This window comes from Stomoxys calcitrans, chromosome 1 (genome assembly GCF_963082655.1).
Source record: "Stomoxys calcitrans chromosome 1, idStoCalc2.1, whole genome shotgun sequence".
Classification (NCBI taxonomy): Eukaryota; Metazoa; Arthropoda; class Insecta; order Diptera; family Muscidae; genus Stomoxys; species Stomoxys calcitrans.
The window spans coordinates 233,102,418-233,118,587 of NC_081552.1; the positions used below are offsets into that span (position 1 = coordinate 233,102,418).

General features: G+C 39.8%; 2 protein-coding genes across 3 annotated transcripts in view; one reads left to right on the plus strand and one right to left on the minus strand.

Annotated features, from left to right (window-relative positions):
• Window positions 1-16,170, minus strand: part of LOC106094000 (BAI1-associated protein 3) — a 420,062-nt gene that overhangs the window by 246,158 nt on the left and 157,734 nt on the right. The gene's annotated exons all lie outside the window — the stretch shown is intronic.
• Window positions 8,157-8,857, plus strand: LOC106095424 (uncharacterized). The gene is made up of 2 exons (XM_013262665.2): window positions 8,157-8,489; window positions 8,560-8,857. The coding sequence occupies exons 1-2, from the start codon at window positions 8,240-8,242 to the stop codon at window positions 8,808-8,810; spliced, it is 501 nt and encodes a 166-aa protein (XP_013118119.2). The 5' UTR covers window positions 8,157-8,239; the 3' UTR covers window positions 8,811-8,857.

Below are 16,170 nucleotides of genomic sequence, written 5' to 3' on the forward strand. Positions count from 1 at the left end.
AATTGCGCCCTCCAGAGGCTCAAGAAGTCAAGGCCCAAGATCGGTTTCTATGGCAGCTATATAAAAACATGAACCGATTTGTACTATACTTAGCAAAGTTGTTGGAAGTGATATCAAAACACCTCATGCAAAATTTCAGTCAAATAGGATGAGAATTGCGCCCTCTAGAGGCTTAAGAAGTCAAGACCCAAGATCGGTTTATATGGCAGCTATATCAAAACATGGACCGATTTGAACCTTACTTAGCAAAGTTGTTGGAAGTGATAGCAAAACACTATGTGCAAAATTTCAGGCAAATCGGATAAGAATTGCGCCCTCTATAGTCTCAAGAAGTCAAGACCCAATAATTGCGGCCTCTAGAGGCTCGAGAAATCAAGACCCAAAATCGGTTTGTATAGCAGCTATATCAAAACATGGACCGATTTGGGCCAAATTGATGAGGGCTGTCGAGGGGCCTAAGCTACCTCACTATTCCAACTTTCTTATGGGTCCAAGACCTTAAATAGAGAAATCGGTCTATATGGCAGCTATATCCAAATCTGCACCGATCTGGGCCAAATTGAAGAGGGATGTGGTGGGGCCTAACACAACTCACTGTCCCAAATATCAGCGAAACGGACGTTAAAAGCACCTTTTATGGGCCCAAGACCTTAGATCGAGAGATCGGTCTCTATGGCAGTTATATCCAAATCTAAACCGATCTGGGCCAAATTGAAGAGGGATGTCGAGGGGCCTAACACAACTCACTGTCCCCAACTTCAGCAACATCAGACAATAAAATCACCTTTTATGGGCCCAAGATCTCAGATCGAGAGATAGGTCTATATGGCAGCGTTATCCTAATCTAAACCGATTTGGGCCAAATTGCAGAAAGATGGCGAGGGTCTTAACACAACCTGCGGTCTCAAATTTCGGTGAAATCGGACAATAAATACGCCTTTTATTGGTCCAAAACTTAAAATCAAGGCATCGGTCTATATGTCTGCTATACTCATATCGAGACCAATCGGGGCCAAATTAATGAAGGATGTTGACTAGCCTAAAACAACTCTCTCTCCCAGCTCCCTCTTTCAGCAAAATCGGATAATAAATGTGGCATTTATGGGCCTTAGACCTTAAATCGGCGGATCGGTCTATATGGGGACTATATCAAGATGTAGTCCGATTTAGCCAATTTTCGAACTTAACCTTTATATGGAGCAAAAAAGGAATCTGTTCAAAGTTTCAGCTCAATATCTCTATTTTTAAAGACTGTAGAGTGATTTCAACAGACATACGGACGGACATGGCTATATCGTCTTGGATTTTTAACGACGATCAAGAATATACAGGCTTTATTGGGTCGGAAATGGATATTTCGATATGTTGCAAACCGAATGACAAAATGAATATACCCCCATCCTTCAGTGGTAGGTATAAAAACTACTAAAAAATTTTCCATGTGAGAACTGATAGAGAAATTTCTATCAGTTGGGTTTGAGATTGAGAATGGGTCATAGCGGTCCATGATATAGCTGCCATATAAACCGATCATGGGTTCTGACTTCTTAAGCTACTTGAGGGCGCAATTCTTGTGATTCGGCTGAAATTTCTCAAATATGGTTCAAATCGGCTCACAACCTGACAAAGCTCCCCCATAAACCGATTTCAGATCTTAACTTTTCGAGCCGCTAGAGGGCGCAATTCTTATCCAATTTGGCTGAAATTTTGCATGAGGTGTTTTGTTATGACTTCCAACAACTGTGGTAAATATGCTTCAAATCATATAGCTTCTATACAAACCGATTTCAGATCTTGACTTCTTGAGCCGCTAGAGGGCGCAATTATTATCCGTTATGGCTGAAATTTGCATGAGGTGTTTTGTTATGACTTCCAATAACTGTGGTAAATATGGCTCAAATCGTTTCATAACCTTATATAGCTCCTCTATAGACCGATCTCGGGTCTAGACTTCTTGGGCCGCTAGAGGGCGCTATTATTATCCGATTTGGCTGAAATTTAGCATGAAGAGTTTTGTTTAACCTTCTCACACCTATGATAAGTATGGTTCAAATCGGTTCATAACCTGATATAGCTCCTCTATAGACTGATCTCGGGTATAGACTTCTTGGGCCGCTAGAGGGCGCCATTATTATCAGATTTGGCTGAAATTTTGCATGAAATGTTTTGTTTTAACTTCTCACACCTATGGTAAGTATGGTTCAAATCACTTCATAACCTGATATAGCTCCTCTATAAACCGATCTCGAGTCTAGACTTCTTGGGCCGCTAGAGGGCGCCATTATTATCAGATTTGGCTTAAATTTTGCATGAAGTGTTTTGGTTTTACCATCACCAACTGTACCAACTATGATTTATATTATTATTATTATTTTTTATTTATTTTCACCCGCACAATAACAATACAAAATTCTTATAATTAAAGTATGGGTAATTTCTCCAACAAATATTATATAAAAATTTAAACTGGTTATAAGAATACCTTATTGACTATGTGACAATAACTAAAAGTTGTCTGTCACACCAGTTAACAATTGCGTTTCGTCTGCTAAATATTTTATAGTAAAGAAATAATATGCATTTGCTTAATATTTATAAAATTAATATAATTTCAAAACATTTCATGAATTATACATTTTCTGTAATTTAATGCAGTACGAACATAATTATACAAATTTTCCCAGTTATTATTTCCTTCACCATTTAATAAGCTAATTAGCTCTCCTTCCTCTAATTGACTCTTTCCTAAATATCTAATCCTTAGTTCTCTCATAATTGGGCATTTTGCAATGAAATGTTGTATAGTTTCATTTTGCTCTGTGTTACATAAGGTACATTGCGGACTAACCGCTCGGTTAAAAGAGTTGGCATTTAATGGCAGTATATCGGCTCTGGTCCTCATTAAGATAGAGATTTTATCCAGCTTATAGAAATCTTTCATATAATTTATGCCTACAGTGTAATTTAGAAATCTGTAGTAACGGGTTTCGCTTGTTAGAGCACGATCAATTTTTTCCGAATAACTTTGTGCCTTGAGTTCTTGCATCAACGCATGAGTTTTTAAATTCCATTCTTGAGCATTTCTCGTCAAATTATCAGTCGAGATATTTGCCTCGCTCATCCTGCTCATTAACGCCTCTGCCCAAAAAATTCTTCTATTCCATACCTTCAATGCTAGTTTATGTGGCAGTCTTTCGTTTCCATATTGATACAACGCCTTAGAAATATAATTCATATGCATTTGTAGCGTGTAGAAGTGATTGTCAACAGTATCGGTCTCCAACGACAGAATATAGTTCGGTATAAAATCAGGGATTTTAAGAGCCCTTTTAAGAAAATACCTTTGAAGCTTGTCCACCTCTTCAAACCAGGAGTAGCCCCATATCTGGGCAGCATACGCCTGAGTGGATCTGCATACACTCTTAAAAATTCTCCACTTTGATAAAAGGTTAACCTGTGGTCTGTTTATCAGTGATTTCCACGTTGAATTAATGCAAGTTTTGGATAACTTATTCCTTTTTTCAACATGTTTTGTAAATGACATCGTCGGTGTTAGTATGACTCCCAAGTAAGAATATTCATTTACAATTTCGATGTCTTGATTGCGGTATGACCATTTATTGTTTGCAGGTAATCGACCTCCGTTTCTAAACACCATTATTTTCGATTTCTCCAGATTTATCAAAAGATTCCATTGTATACAATACTCCTCGAGCTTAAGTATCATATTTTGCAAAACCACTCTCTCTTCCGCTAGTATTACTATATCGTCTGCATATAATAACACTCTAATATTGAGGTCCTCCAACATTAGACCCCCTTCCAGCCAGTCATGGAGATCATTCAAATAAAGAGTGAAAAGTTGAGGTGATAAAAGACATCCTTGCCTCACTCCTGAATACGTAATGAAGTATTCTGATAGATCGTTTCCAGTCCACACAACAGATTTTGTATTCTGGTATAAAATTTGTATCATATTCACCATTTTGGTGGACATTCCTGCAGTATGCAATTTATATATCAAAAGGTTTCTTGATACCCTATCAAAAGCCGCGGAAAAATCAACAAAAAAGGCATACACCTTTTTCTTCTCTGCCAATTTCAGCTGGACTATAGCCTATATATAGGCTCATAACCTGACAAAGCTCCCCCATAAACCGATTACAGATCATAACATTTTGAGCCGCTAGAGGGCGTTGTTGTTTTCCGATTTCAATGACATTTTGTTTCGTTATGACTTTCAACAACTGTGGTAATCATGATTTAAATCGGTTCATAACCTGATATACCTCCTTTATAAACTGATCTCGGGTCTTGCCGCTAGAGGGCGCAATTGTTATACGATTTGACTGAAATTTTGCCTGATGGGTTCTGGGTTGACCATAACCAAACTGCGCCAAGTATAGTTCAAATCGGTTCATATCCTCATATAGCTGCCATATAAACCTACTTCGGATTTTGATTTGTTCAAATCGGTTCATTACTTGATATGGCTTCAATTTAACCGATCTGGGATCTTCACTTCTTGAAAAGCTAGAGTACGCATTTATTAACCGATTTGGCTGACATTTTGCATGAAGTTGTTTGTTTGCACTTCCAATAACTGTGCCAAGTATAGTACAGACGGTGAAGAAGCAGTTCACAACTTGATTTAGCTCCCAAATAATAGAGTCTCCCGATTTCATTTCTTGAGCCACTATAGGGCGCAATTTTTATTCGAGTTGACTCGAATTTCGAGCAATGAATTCCACTTTGGTCTCCAACAGCCACATCAAGTATGGGCCCAATGGGTTCATAACTTGGTATGGCTCAAATAGCATAGCTATTCTTATCCATTATCCTTTGTTTGCCTATAAAGAGATACCGGGCACCGAACTTGACAAAGGGGATCCATGGTGGACGGTATATAAGATACGGCCCGGCCGAACTTAGCACGCTTTTATTTGTTTACTCTTTGAGTGACTCTTTTTTATGCCCACCACCATAGGATGAGAATATACTAACATAGTCATTGCGTTTGTAACACCTCGAAATGTTGATCTGCGACCCCATAAAGTATATATATTCTGGATCGTCTCGACTTTTTGGTTCGATCTAGCCATGTCCGTCACCCAGTACGTCTGTAGAAATCATGATAGCGATCGAAATCGTTAAGCTAGCCGCTTGCAATTTTACACAGATACTGAGTATTGATGCAGGTCGCTGGGGATTGCAAATGGCCCATATCGGTTCAAATTTACATATAGCTCCCATATAAACCGATATCCCGATTTTACTTCTTGAGCCCCTGGAAGCCGCAATTTTTGTCCGATTTGGCTGAAATTTCGCACATAGTGTTCTGTTATGCTTTCCAACAATTGTGCTAAGTACGGTCTAAATCGGTCTATAACCTGATATAGCTTCCATCTAAACCGATATCCCGATTTAACTTCTTGACCCCTTGGAAGTCACAATTTTTATCCGATTTGGCTGAAATTTTGCATGTAGTGTTCTCCTATGACTTCTAACAACAGGGCCAAGTACGGTCCAAATCGGTTAAAAACCTGATATAGTTCCCATATAAACCGATCTCCCGATTTGACTTCTTGAGCCCCTGGAAGCCGCAATTTTCGACCTATTTGGCTGAAATTTCGAATACAGTTCTTTAATACGACTTCTAACAACTGTACTAAGTACAGTCCGAATCGGTATATAACCTGATATAGCTCCCATACAAACCGATCTCCCAATGTAACTTCTTGAGCCCCTGGAAGCCGCAAATTTCGTCCGATTTGGCTAAAATTTTACACATCGTGTTCTTTTATGCTTTTTAACGACTGTGCTAAGTACAGTCTGAATCGGTCTATAACCTGATATAGCTCCCATATAAACCGATCTCCCGATTTGACTTCTTTAGCCAATACAAGCCGTAATTTTTGTCCGATTTGGCTAATATTTAGCATGTGGTGTTCTACTATCATTTCCAACAACTGCGCTAAGTACGGTCTAAATCGGTCTATAACCTGATATAGCTCCTATATAAACCGATATCCCGATTTCACTTCTCAAGCCCCTACAAGCCGCAATTTTCGTCCGATTTGGCTGGAATTTCGAATACAGTTCTTTAATACGACTTCCAACAACTGTGTTAAGTACAGTCCGAATCGGTCTAGCATACAGTTCTTTAATACGACTTCCAACAACTGTGCTAAGTACAGTCCGAATCGGTCTATAACCTGATATAGCTCCCATACAAACCGATCTCCCAATGTAATTTCCTGAGCCCCTGGAAGCCGCAATTTTTGTCCGATTTGGCTGAAATTTAGCATACAATTGTTTTATACGACTTCCAACAACTGTGGTAAGTACAGTCCGAATCGGTCTATAACCTGATATAGCTCCCATACAAACCGATCTCCCGATTTGACTTCTTGAGCCCCTACAAGCCACAATTTTTGTTCGATTTGGCTGAAATTTCGCACATAGTGTTCTGTTATGCCTTCCAACAACTATGCCGAGTACGGTCAAAATAGGTCTATAACCTGATGTAGATCCCATATAAACCGATCTCCCAATATAACTTCTTGAGCCCCATGGAAGCCGCAATTTTTATTCGATTTGGCTGAAATTTCGCACATAGTGTTCTTTTGTGACTTCCAACAACTGTGCTAAGTACGGAACAAATCGGTCTATAACCTGATATAGCTCCCATATTAACCGATCTCCCGATTTGACTTCTTGAGCCCCTGGAAGCCACAATTTTTTTCCGATTTGGCTGAAATGTTGCATGTGGTGTTCCGTGACGACTTCCAACAACTGTAGTAATTACAGTCCAAATCGGTATATAACCTGATATAGCTCCCATGTAAACCAGCCTCTCAATTGTTCTTGTTCGGTTCCTAGAAGCGGGAATTTTTTGCGCACATACTTCTCTAATCGATGTCGGTCTTTGGGGATGGTAAATGGCCCAAATCGGCCCATGTTCAGATATAACTCCCACATAAACCCATCTCTTGATTTGAAGATTTGAGGGCCCTAGAGGGCCCAATTATTATCAGATTTTGCTCATATTTTGGGCAATGATTTTTTCAACATCCATGTGTCCGAGTCGGTTGGCTCATAATCCGATCTCTTTATTGTACTTCTTTACCCTATAGATGGCGCAATTCTTATCTGATATGGATAAAGTTTTGCACTACGGCCTTCAACATGCATGTCAATCGGTCAGTTACCTAATGTTGCAAATTTTGCCCATGATCATTCCCCCAAAGCTCGGAGGCAAACTTCTCACCTATCAATGAGTGCAGTCCGATTCAAGTTTAAGCTCAATGATAAGGGGCCTTCTATTTATAGTCGAGTCCGAACGGGGTGCCGCAGTGCCACACCTCTTTGGAGAGAAATTTTACATGGCATAGTACCCAGCATTCGGAGGGGAATACTAACGCTGAAAATTATTTCTGTTGGTCTCGCCAGGATTCGAACCCAGGCGTTCAGCGTCATAGGCGAACATGCTAACCTCTGCGCTACGGCGGCCACACGTTACCTAATGTTGGTCTCATTTAAATCTGTCAGGCCTATTGCGGTTTTTGAAAACACAAAACAAAAGAATTTCTTTGCCCTATTTCTTGCAAAGCTAGCAACGCTGGTGTTTGAGTCCATACTCTCATCAAACGTTTATAAAGTACAAGGAACCTCAAGTGGTTCTTAAAAGAAAATACGAGTATAGGCAGACTAATTTTTTGCGTTTTACGAATACGAAAATTGGAACAGGCCAATTGGGCTTCTTGAGTAGAAAGTAGCTCCTATTCCACTTACAGGCTAGCTGACACGAATGTGTGTGGAAGATATGTAAATTTCTGGATCCCTTCCCTTGGAATCCCTTTATCTTGGAGTAATGCTCTGAGTCGGTCAAAAAAACGAGTTTTAAGCTGCCTTTAAAGAGCAGCCGTTCAAAAAACGTAACACACCCAAACCATGGTGGAGGGTATATAAGATTCGGTCTAGCCGAACTTAACACCCTTTTACTTGAATTTATTTTCCAATACAAATTACCAACAACCATAGATCACAATCTACAACAACCGACGGTTTACTATATTTAAACAAAAAAAAAAAAACAAATGACTCAGTGAGTGTGGCAGACAGAATTATTTAGAATAAATCCGAAACAAGACCAACAGTTCTAGCTCTAATCTCCATAGAAGAGGCATCAAAAGCCAATCGTCGCACGCCCTCTATAGTCTCAGTACGCTCACTGTTGATGATGACTATAATTCCCCTATTACTATTTGGCATCTTAATTCATGGTTCAGGCGGTGAGCGTCCAAAAACATGGCAAGTTAAACTAAAACCCAAGGGAGATACATTTTGGAATTTGAAATGGATTGTCTTCTATTTGGAGACTGAAACAAAGATGACTCACAGAGATGCTGAATTGAGATGTCTCAAGAAGAATATGATGCTGGCAAATAACGACTGGGAATTACTTAACAAGACATTGTCCATTCAAGGTACTACAATTAAAAGGAGGAAATTTGTTTCGCTCAAAGTAGTTTTGTTTTTTTCTTTCTCTTAATTCAGATATGAGATTTATGAAACTACCACTCATTGCTGGCGGCTGGTCAAATACAAACTACAAAAGTCTTTTTATATGCTGGGCTGCATTAATGGGGGTCTATATTGTTGATACAAATGGATCTCACAAGTATTTGGACACATCGAGGTATTCGGTGCCGGCGCCATGTTATCCTCAAAAGGATCTGAGTTTCGAGGATTACAATCAACATGATATAACGCATTGCCTGTTTGTTTGGAAGAGAGTATTACTTTGATTTTTAACAAATAAAAGTTTTTCGGAGGCAATTGCTTCGTTATGGAAGGCTGAGTGATCTCGCTGGTTCACCTGGAATCATCCTGAAACCATTAACCCCGAATGGATAAAAGAGGGGTAAACGCCCAGAAAATTGGTCCCGAAAGTGTTTATCAATTCTTCCTCTACCCCCCTCCCCCCCCCCCAATACATGGTTGGTAAATATGCTCGATGTGGTCCCCCAAACACTAAGCCCTGAAAATATATCAGCAAAGTGCTCTTTTCTCCCGAATACCTTTCATTTGAGACCCATATTGTCATAGGTTTTTGTTTTAAGGAGTTTTGGGGCTGGGGGCGGCCCCCCAGCTACTTGGACCCTAAAATACATGGTCCTACATTAGGATATCAAATTCGTATTCTACTCCCAAATACCTTTATTTGAGCCCCCTATTGCGATGATCAGTAAAAAATTGCAGTTTGTGGGTTACTTTAGGAGAGGGGTAAACCCCCAAAAAATTGGTCCCGACAGTGTTTATCAATTCTTCCTCTCCCCCCCCCTTACCTTTCATTTAAGCCCCATATTGACATGGTCGGTAAATATGCTCGATGTGGTCCCCCAAACACTAAGCCCTGAAAATATATCAGCAAAGTGCTCTTTTCTCCCGAATACCTTTCATTTGAGCCCCATATTGTCATAGGCTTATGTTTCAAGGGGTTTTGGGGCGGGGGCGGCCCCCCAGGTACTTGAACCCAACTTTTATTATGAAATTCTCACTCTACTCTTGAATACCTTTCATATGAATCCCATATTGTCGCGATCGGTCCACTTTTATTTTTGCGTAGTACTTTGGGGTAAGGGGGAGCGTCCGCTCCCCTGCCGATATCAAAAAATTATATAGCCTATATTTCCAATCTACACAATATGCAAAAATTTCGAGAAAATCGCTTCTGCCGTTTTTCAGTCTATACGGAACAAACAAACCGAGTCCCTTGCACCCGAGATTGGCTAATGTGCCCGTTTTGGGCGTTTTTGTGGGAGTGGGGTGACCGCCTACACTTCGACAGTTGCTATAGACCCTTCGACATCCTTCTTTAATTTGGCCTAGAATGGTCCAGTTTTGGATATAGCTGCCATATAGACCGATCTCTTGGTTTAAGATTTTGGTGGGTTGTGTTGGGCCATTTAACATCCTTCTTCAATTTGGCCCAGATCGGTCCAGATTTGAATATAGCTGCCATATAAACCGATTTCTCGATTGAAGGTTTTGGGCCCATAAAAGGTTTGGGCCATATAGAAAGATCTCTCGATTTAAGGTTTTGGATCCAAAAAAGGCGCATTTATTGTCCAATTTCGCCGAAATTTGGGGCAGTGGGTTGTGCTGGGCCATTTAACATCCTTCTTCAATTTGTTCCAGATCGGTTCAGATTTGAATATAGCTGCCATATAAACCGATTTCTCGATTTAAGGTTTTGGGTCCGTAAATGGCGCATTTATTGTCCGATTTTGCCTAAATTTTGGACAGTGGGTTGTGTTAGGCCACTCGACATCCCTCTTCAATTTGATCCTGATCGGTTCAGGTTTGAATATAGCTGGCATATAGACCGATCTCTAGATTTAAGGTTTTGGGTCCGTAAATGGCGCTTTTATTGTCCGATTTTGCCTAAATTTTGGACAGTGGGTTGTGTTAGGCCACTCGACATCCCTCTTCAATTTGGTCCTGATCCGTTCAGATTTGAATATAGCTGGCATATAGACCGATCTCTCGATTTAAGGTTTTGGGTCCGTAAATGGCGCTTTTATTGTCCGATTTTGCCTAAATTTTGGACAGTGGGTTGTGTGAGACCATTCGACATTCTGCTTCGAATTGGCCCAGATCGGTTCAGATTTAGATATAGCTGTCATATAGACCGATCTCCCGATTTAAGGTTTTGGGTCCATAAAAGGCGCATTTATTGTCCGATTTTGCCTAAATTTTGAACAGTGGGCTGTGTTAGGCCACTCGACATCCCTCTTTAATTTGGTCCTGATCGGTTCAGATTTGAATATAGCTGGCATATAGACCGATCTCTCGATTTAAGGTTTTGGGCCCATAAAAGGAGCATTTATTGTCCGATTTTGCCTAAATTTTGGACAGTGGGTTGTGTTAGGCCACTCGACATCCCTCTTCAATTTGGTCCTGATCCGTTCAGATTTGAATATAGCTGGCATATAGACCGATCTCTCGATTTAAGGTTTTTGGTCGGTAAATGGCGCTTTTATTGGCCGATTTCGCCGAAAGTTGGGACAGTGGGTTGTGTTGGGCCATTTAACATCCTTCTTCAATTTGGCTCAGATCGGTTCAAATTTGAATATAGCTGGCATATAGACCGATCTCTCGATTTAAGGTTTTGGGTCCATAAGAGGCGCATTTATTGTCCGATTTTGCTGAAATTTGGGACTGCGAGTTGTGTGAGGCCATTCGACATTCTGCTTCGAATTGGCCTAGATCGGTTCAGATTTAGATATAGCTGTCATATAGACCGATCTCCCGATTTAAGGTTTTGGGTCGGTAAATGGCGCTTTTATTGGCCGATTTTATTAAAATTTGAGACGATGAGTTGTGTGAGGCTATTCGACATTCTGCTTCGAATTGGCCCAGATCGGTTCAGATTTAAATATAGCTGGCATATAGACCGATCTCTCGATTTAAGGTTTTGGGCCCATAAAAGGCGCATTTATTGTCCGATTTTGCCTAAATTTTGGACTGCGAGTTGTGTGAGGCCATTTGACATTGTGCTTCGAATTGGCCCAGATCGGTTCAGATTTGGATATAGCTGTCATATAGACAGATCTCTCGATTTAAAGTCCTGGTCCCATAAAAGGCACATTTATAACCGGATTTCCCTCAAATTTGGCACAGTGACTTACGTTAGGCTTTTCGACATGCATGTCGTATATGGTTCAGATTAGTCTATATTTGGATATGGCTACCAAGAAGACCAATATTTTGTTCTACAAAATGGAACAGTGACTTGCTTCCTTTTTAGGCCATTCAATGTCTGTGCCGAATTTGGCCCAAATCCGACCCTATTTCGATATAGCTGCTATGTGGGCATAAGCTATGCATTTTTCACCGGATTATGATGAAAGGTGGTTTACATATTGGGTTGCCCAAAAAGTAATTGCGGATTTTTTAAAAGAAAGTAAATGCATTTTTAATAAAACTTAGAATGAACTTTAATCAAATAAACTTTTTTAACACTCTTTTTTCTAAAGCAAGCTAAAAGTAACAGCTGATAGCTGACAGAAGAAAGAATGCAATTACAGAGTCACAAGCTGTGAAAAAATTTGTCAACGCCGACTATATGAAAAATCCGCAATTACTTTTTGGGCAACCCAATATATGCCCGAGATGGTGGGTATCCAAAGTTCGGACCGGCCGAACTTAATGCCTTTGTTCTTGTTTCAGCTGATTTCGATGAAACATATCCCTCATACTGGCGGTGATTAACACCTCTTAATGCTAGCAACATTTTTGAGGTACTATGCCATGAAAAAACTTTTCCCCAAAGAGGTGTAGCACTGCGGCACGCCGTTCGGTCACGGCTACAAAAAGCAGGCCCCCTGTCGTTGAGCTTAAAACTTGAATCGCACAGCACTCATTGATATGTGAGAAGTTTGCCCCTGTTCCTTAATGGAATGTTCAGGGGCAAATTTGCATTTGCATATCCATCATGGTGGTATTCCAAGCTCGTTCTGGCCGAATTTTATCATGACCAGAGTTTCTAGTGTTTATGCTTACAACCTCAACTCCTTGAAAAAGCCAACCAGTCAAATTATTGAAAGAAAAAACTCATGGCATATGGTCACCCCAAGCAATTCATAATTTTGACTTTATGTAATTGTAACATATTTGAGTGTTGGTGCGTGCGTAAACGCACACATGCTTATCTCTCAGACTCTATCTCGACCATACTGCACCATATGTTTGTATTTAAACAGTTGTGTCTACACATTCTCAAGTCCTTATGTTTGGGTTTGCATACATGCACATCCACTCGTACATCTAAGTAACTGTATACGAGAGGGTGTGTATACGCTCTCATATCGTTGTAAATTATACATTAACCTCGGTAGAAGTCATTCACCCTTTGGCCCTGAAAGATATGGGCTTCATAGTAAGTAACTCCTCTATGGATTACATTCGCTGCGAGTATTGAGTTATGATATACGACCTTTGTGAATGACGCAGGACGTTGGAAATGGTGTTGCCTTTGGTGTTGTATGGATAGGAAACTTAAATTTCGAAATTTTTGTTTACTTTGCCATATCTCGGCGTATGTGTGTGTGTAAGGGTGTATGAGTTTGTCTTCCAGATAATTTGGAATAGATCAAGGATTTTTCTCATTTGTTTACTCTCTTCATATATGTATGTATGTAGCAGGATTTCTAATTAAATAAGTGTCATAGCACATTGGCAATGGGAATAGAGGATACTAAATTTTTTTTTTCTAATGAAAATTTTATTGGCTATGGTAATGATGATAAAAAAAACTTTTTGCGATAAATGGTGCAAAATGAGGGTGAGGATGAACAAAAAGGTCGTTTTGAAGATTAATTAATATTAAAATTATTTTTAAGGTTGTTATTATGAAAACAAGTTAAAAGGCATTAAGTTCAGCCGGAACGATCTTTGGATACCCACCACCTTTCGCCACAATCCTGCGAAATTTGTAAAACTTATGCACATAAATTCGGCATGGCCATTGAGTGGTCTAATAAATATAAGTCACTGTTGTATTTTGTATTTAAAATTTTAACATAATCGAATAACAAATAAAGCATTTATGAGCTTCAGATGCTTAATCGGCATATCTGTTTATATGGCAGCTACATCTATTGGTTGGCCAAAAAGTAATTGCGGATTTTTTAAAAGAAAGTAAATGCATTTTTAATAAAACTTAGAATGAACTTTAATCAAATATACTTTTTTTACACTTTTTTCTAAAGCAAGCTAAAAGTAACAGCTGATAACTGACAGAAGAAAGAATGCAATAACAGAGTCACAAGCTGTGAAAAAATTTGTCAACGCCGACTATATGAAAAATCCGCAATTACTTTTTGGGCAACCCAATAAATATAGTCCGATCTCATCCATATTTAGGTCGAATGTTAGGAGGCTTAAGGTAACTCACTTTTTCAAATTTCACCGAAATCGGTTAAAAAATGAAGGTTTAGGGGCTTTAGACCCTACATTGGGAGATCGGTCTGTATGACAGCTATATCTAAATATAAACCGATCTGAACCATATTTGGGTCCTATGTTGGGAGGCATAATACTACTCATTGTTTCAAATTTCAGGGAAATCGGTTAAAAAATAAAGCTGTTATGGGCTTCAGACTCCAAATCGGGATATCGGTCTATATGGCAGCTATATCTAAATATAGCCCGATCTGAACCATTTTTAGGTCAGATCTTGGGAGGCTTGAAATAACCCACTGTTTCAAATTTAAAAGAAATCGGTAAAAAAATAAAGCTTTTATGGGCTTCAGACCCTTAATCGGGAAATCGGTCTATATGACAGCTATATCTAAATATAGTCCGACCTGAACCATATTTATGTCAGATGTCGGGAGGCTTAAAACAACCCGTTGTTTCAAATTCCAGCGAAATCGGTAAAAAAAATAAAGCTTTTATGGGCTTTAGACCCTATATCGGGAGATCGGTCTATAAGGCAGCTATATCTAAATATAGTCCGATCCGAACCATATTTGGGTCAGATATCGGGAGGCCTTAAACTACTCACTGTTTCAAATTTGAGCGAAATCGGTTAAAAAATAAAGCTTTTATGGGCTTCAGACTCCAAATCGGGATATTGGTCTACATGGCAGCTATATCTAAATATAGTCCGATCTAAACCATATTTGGGTCAGATGTCGGTAAGCCTTAAATTACTCATTGTTTCAAATTTCAACAAAATCGGATAATAAATAATGCATTTATGGGCTTCAGACCCTTAATCGGGAGATCGGTCTATATGGCAGCTATATCTAAATAAAGTCCGATCTGAACCATATTTGAGTCAGATATCGGGAGGCCTTAAGCTACTCACTGTTTCAAATTTCAGCGAAATTGGTTAAAAAATAAAGCTTTTATGGGCTTCAGACCCTTAATCGGGAGATCGGTCTATATGGCAGCTATATCTAAATATAGTCTGATCCGAACCATATTAAGGTCAGATATCGGGAGGCTTAAAATAACCCACTACTTTAATTTTCAACGACATCGGGTAATAAATAAAGCTTTTATGGACTTCAGACCCTTTATCCGCAGATCGGGTCAGATGTCGGGAAGGCTATTTGGGTCAGATGTCGGGAAGCCTTAAACTACTCACTGTTTTAAATTTCAACAAAATCGGATAATAAATGGGTAAAAATTACGCCCTCTAGGACCTAAGGAAATCATATAGATAGATCGGTTTATATGGAGGCTATATCGAAATCCAAACCGATATGGCCCATCTGCTATATCCAATGACCTGCATCGCTAAGGAGTATGTGTGTAAAATTTTATGTAGCTAGCTTCATCCGTTCGACCGCTTTCGTGATTTACACAGACGAACGGAGGGGCGGACGGAAGGACATGGTCAGATCGACTCAGAATGTCGAGATGACATAGGTTCCCAGATCAATATTTCGTCAGAGATAAGGACCAAAGTGGGTACCAATTTTGAAGGACTTAACACATCGCACTGTGCCAAATTTCAGCGAAATCGAGTAATAAATTCTTATCATCAACAATTCTTACCATCTTCCATTCAAGAGTTCATATCATATGTATCTCGCTTGACTGTGACAATACTACTAAATTTTCCATGAACATTCCATTTAGGAGCAGGCGATACTTCTCTCTTATCAATGGGTGCACTCCGATTAAAGTTTAAGCTCAATGATAAGGGGCCGCCTTTTTTATGCCGAGTCTGAACGGCGGGCGGCATAGCGACACCACTTGATAGAGAAGTTTAACATGGCAGGCTACCTTACAAATGGAGCCAGCATTTGTAAGGGGATAACCGCCGATGAAAGTTTTTTGCGATGTTCAGGCCAGAATTTGAACCCAGGCGTTCGACGTCATAGGCGGACATGAAAACCTCTGCGCCACGGTGGCCTCTTGTGGCCCACTAACAGTATTTTACTTGAAAATATCTTTGTACTAGCTGGACAGGGCCCGCTCGCCGCCTGCTTGCTCTGCGCCTTCGTTCACTGTCTAATTTTATCTGAGCCTTGTACTGGCACGGTCAGAAAATAGCTCCTGTTTGGGGATGTTGGTATGGCCTTTCAGCTATTTCGCCTCAATGTGTATATCATATTGGTGCTCTACACCCAAATACCTTTCAGTTGA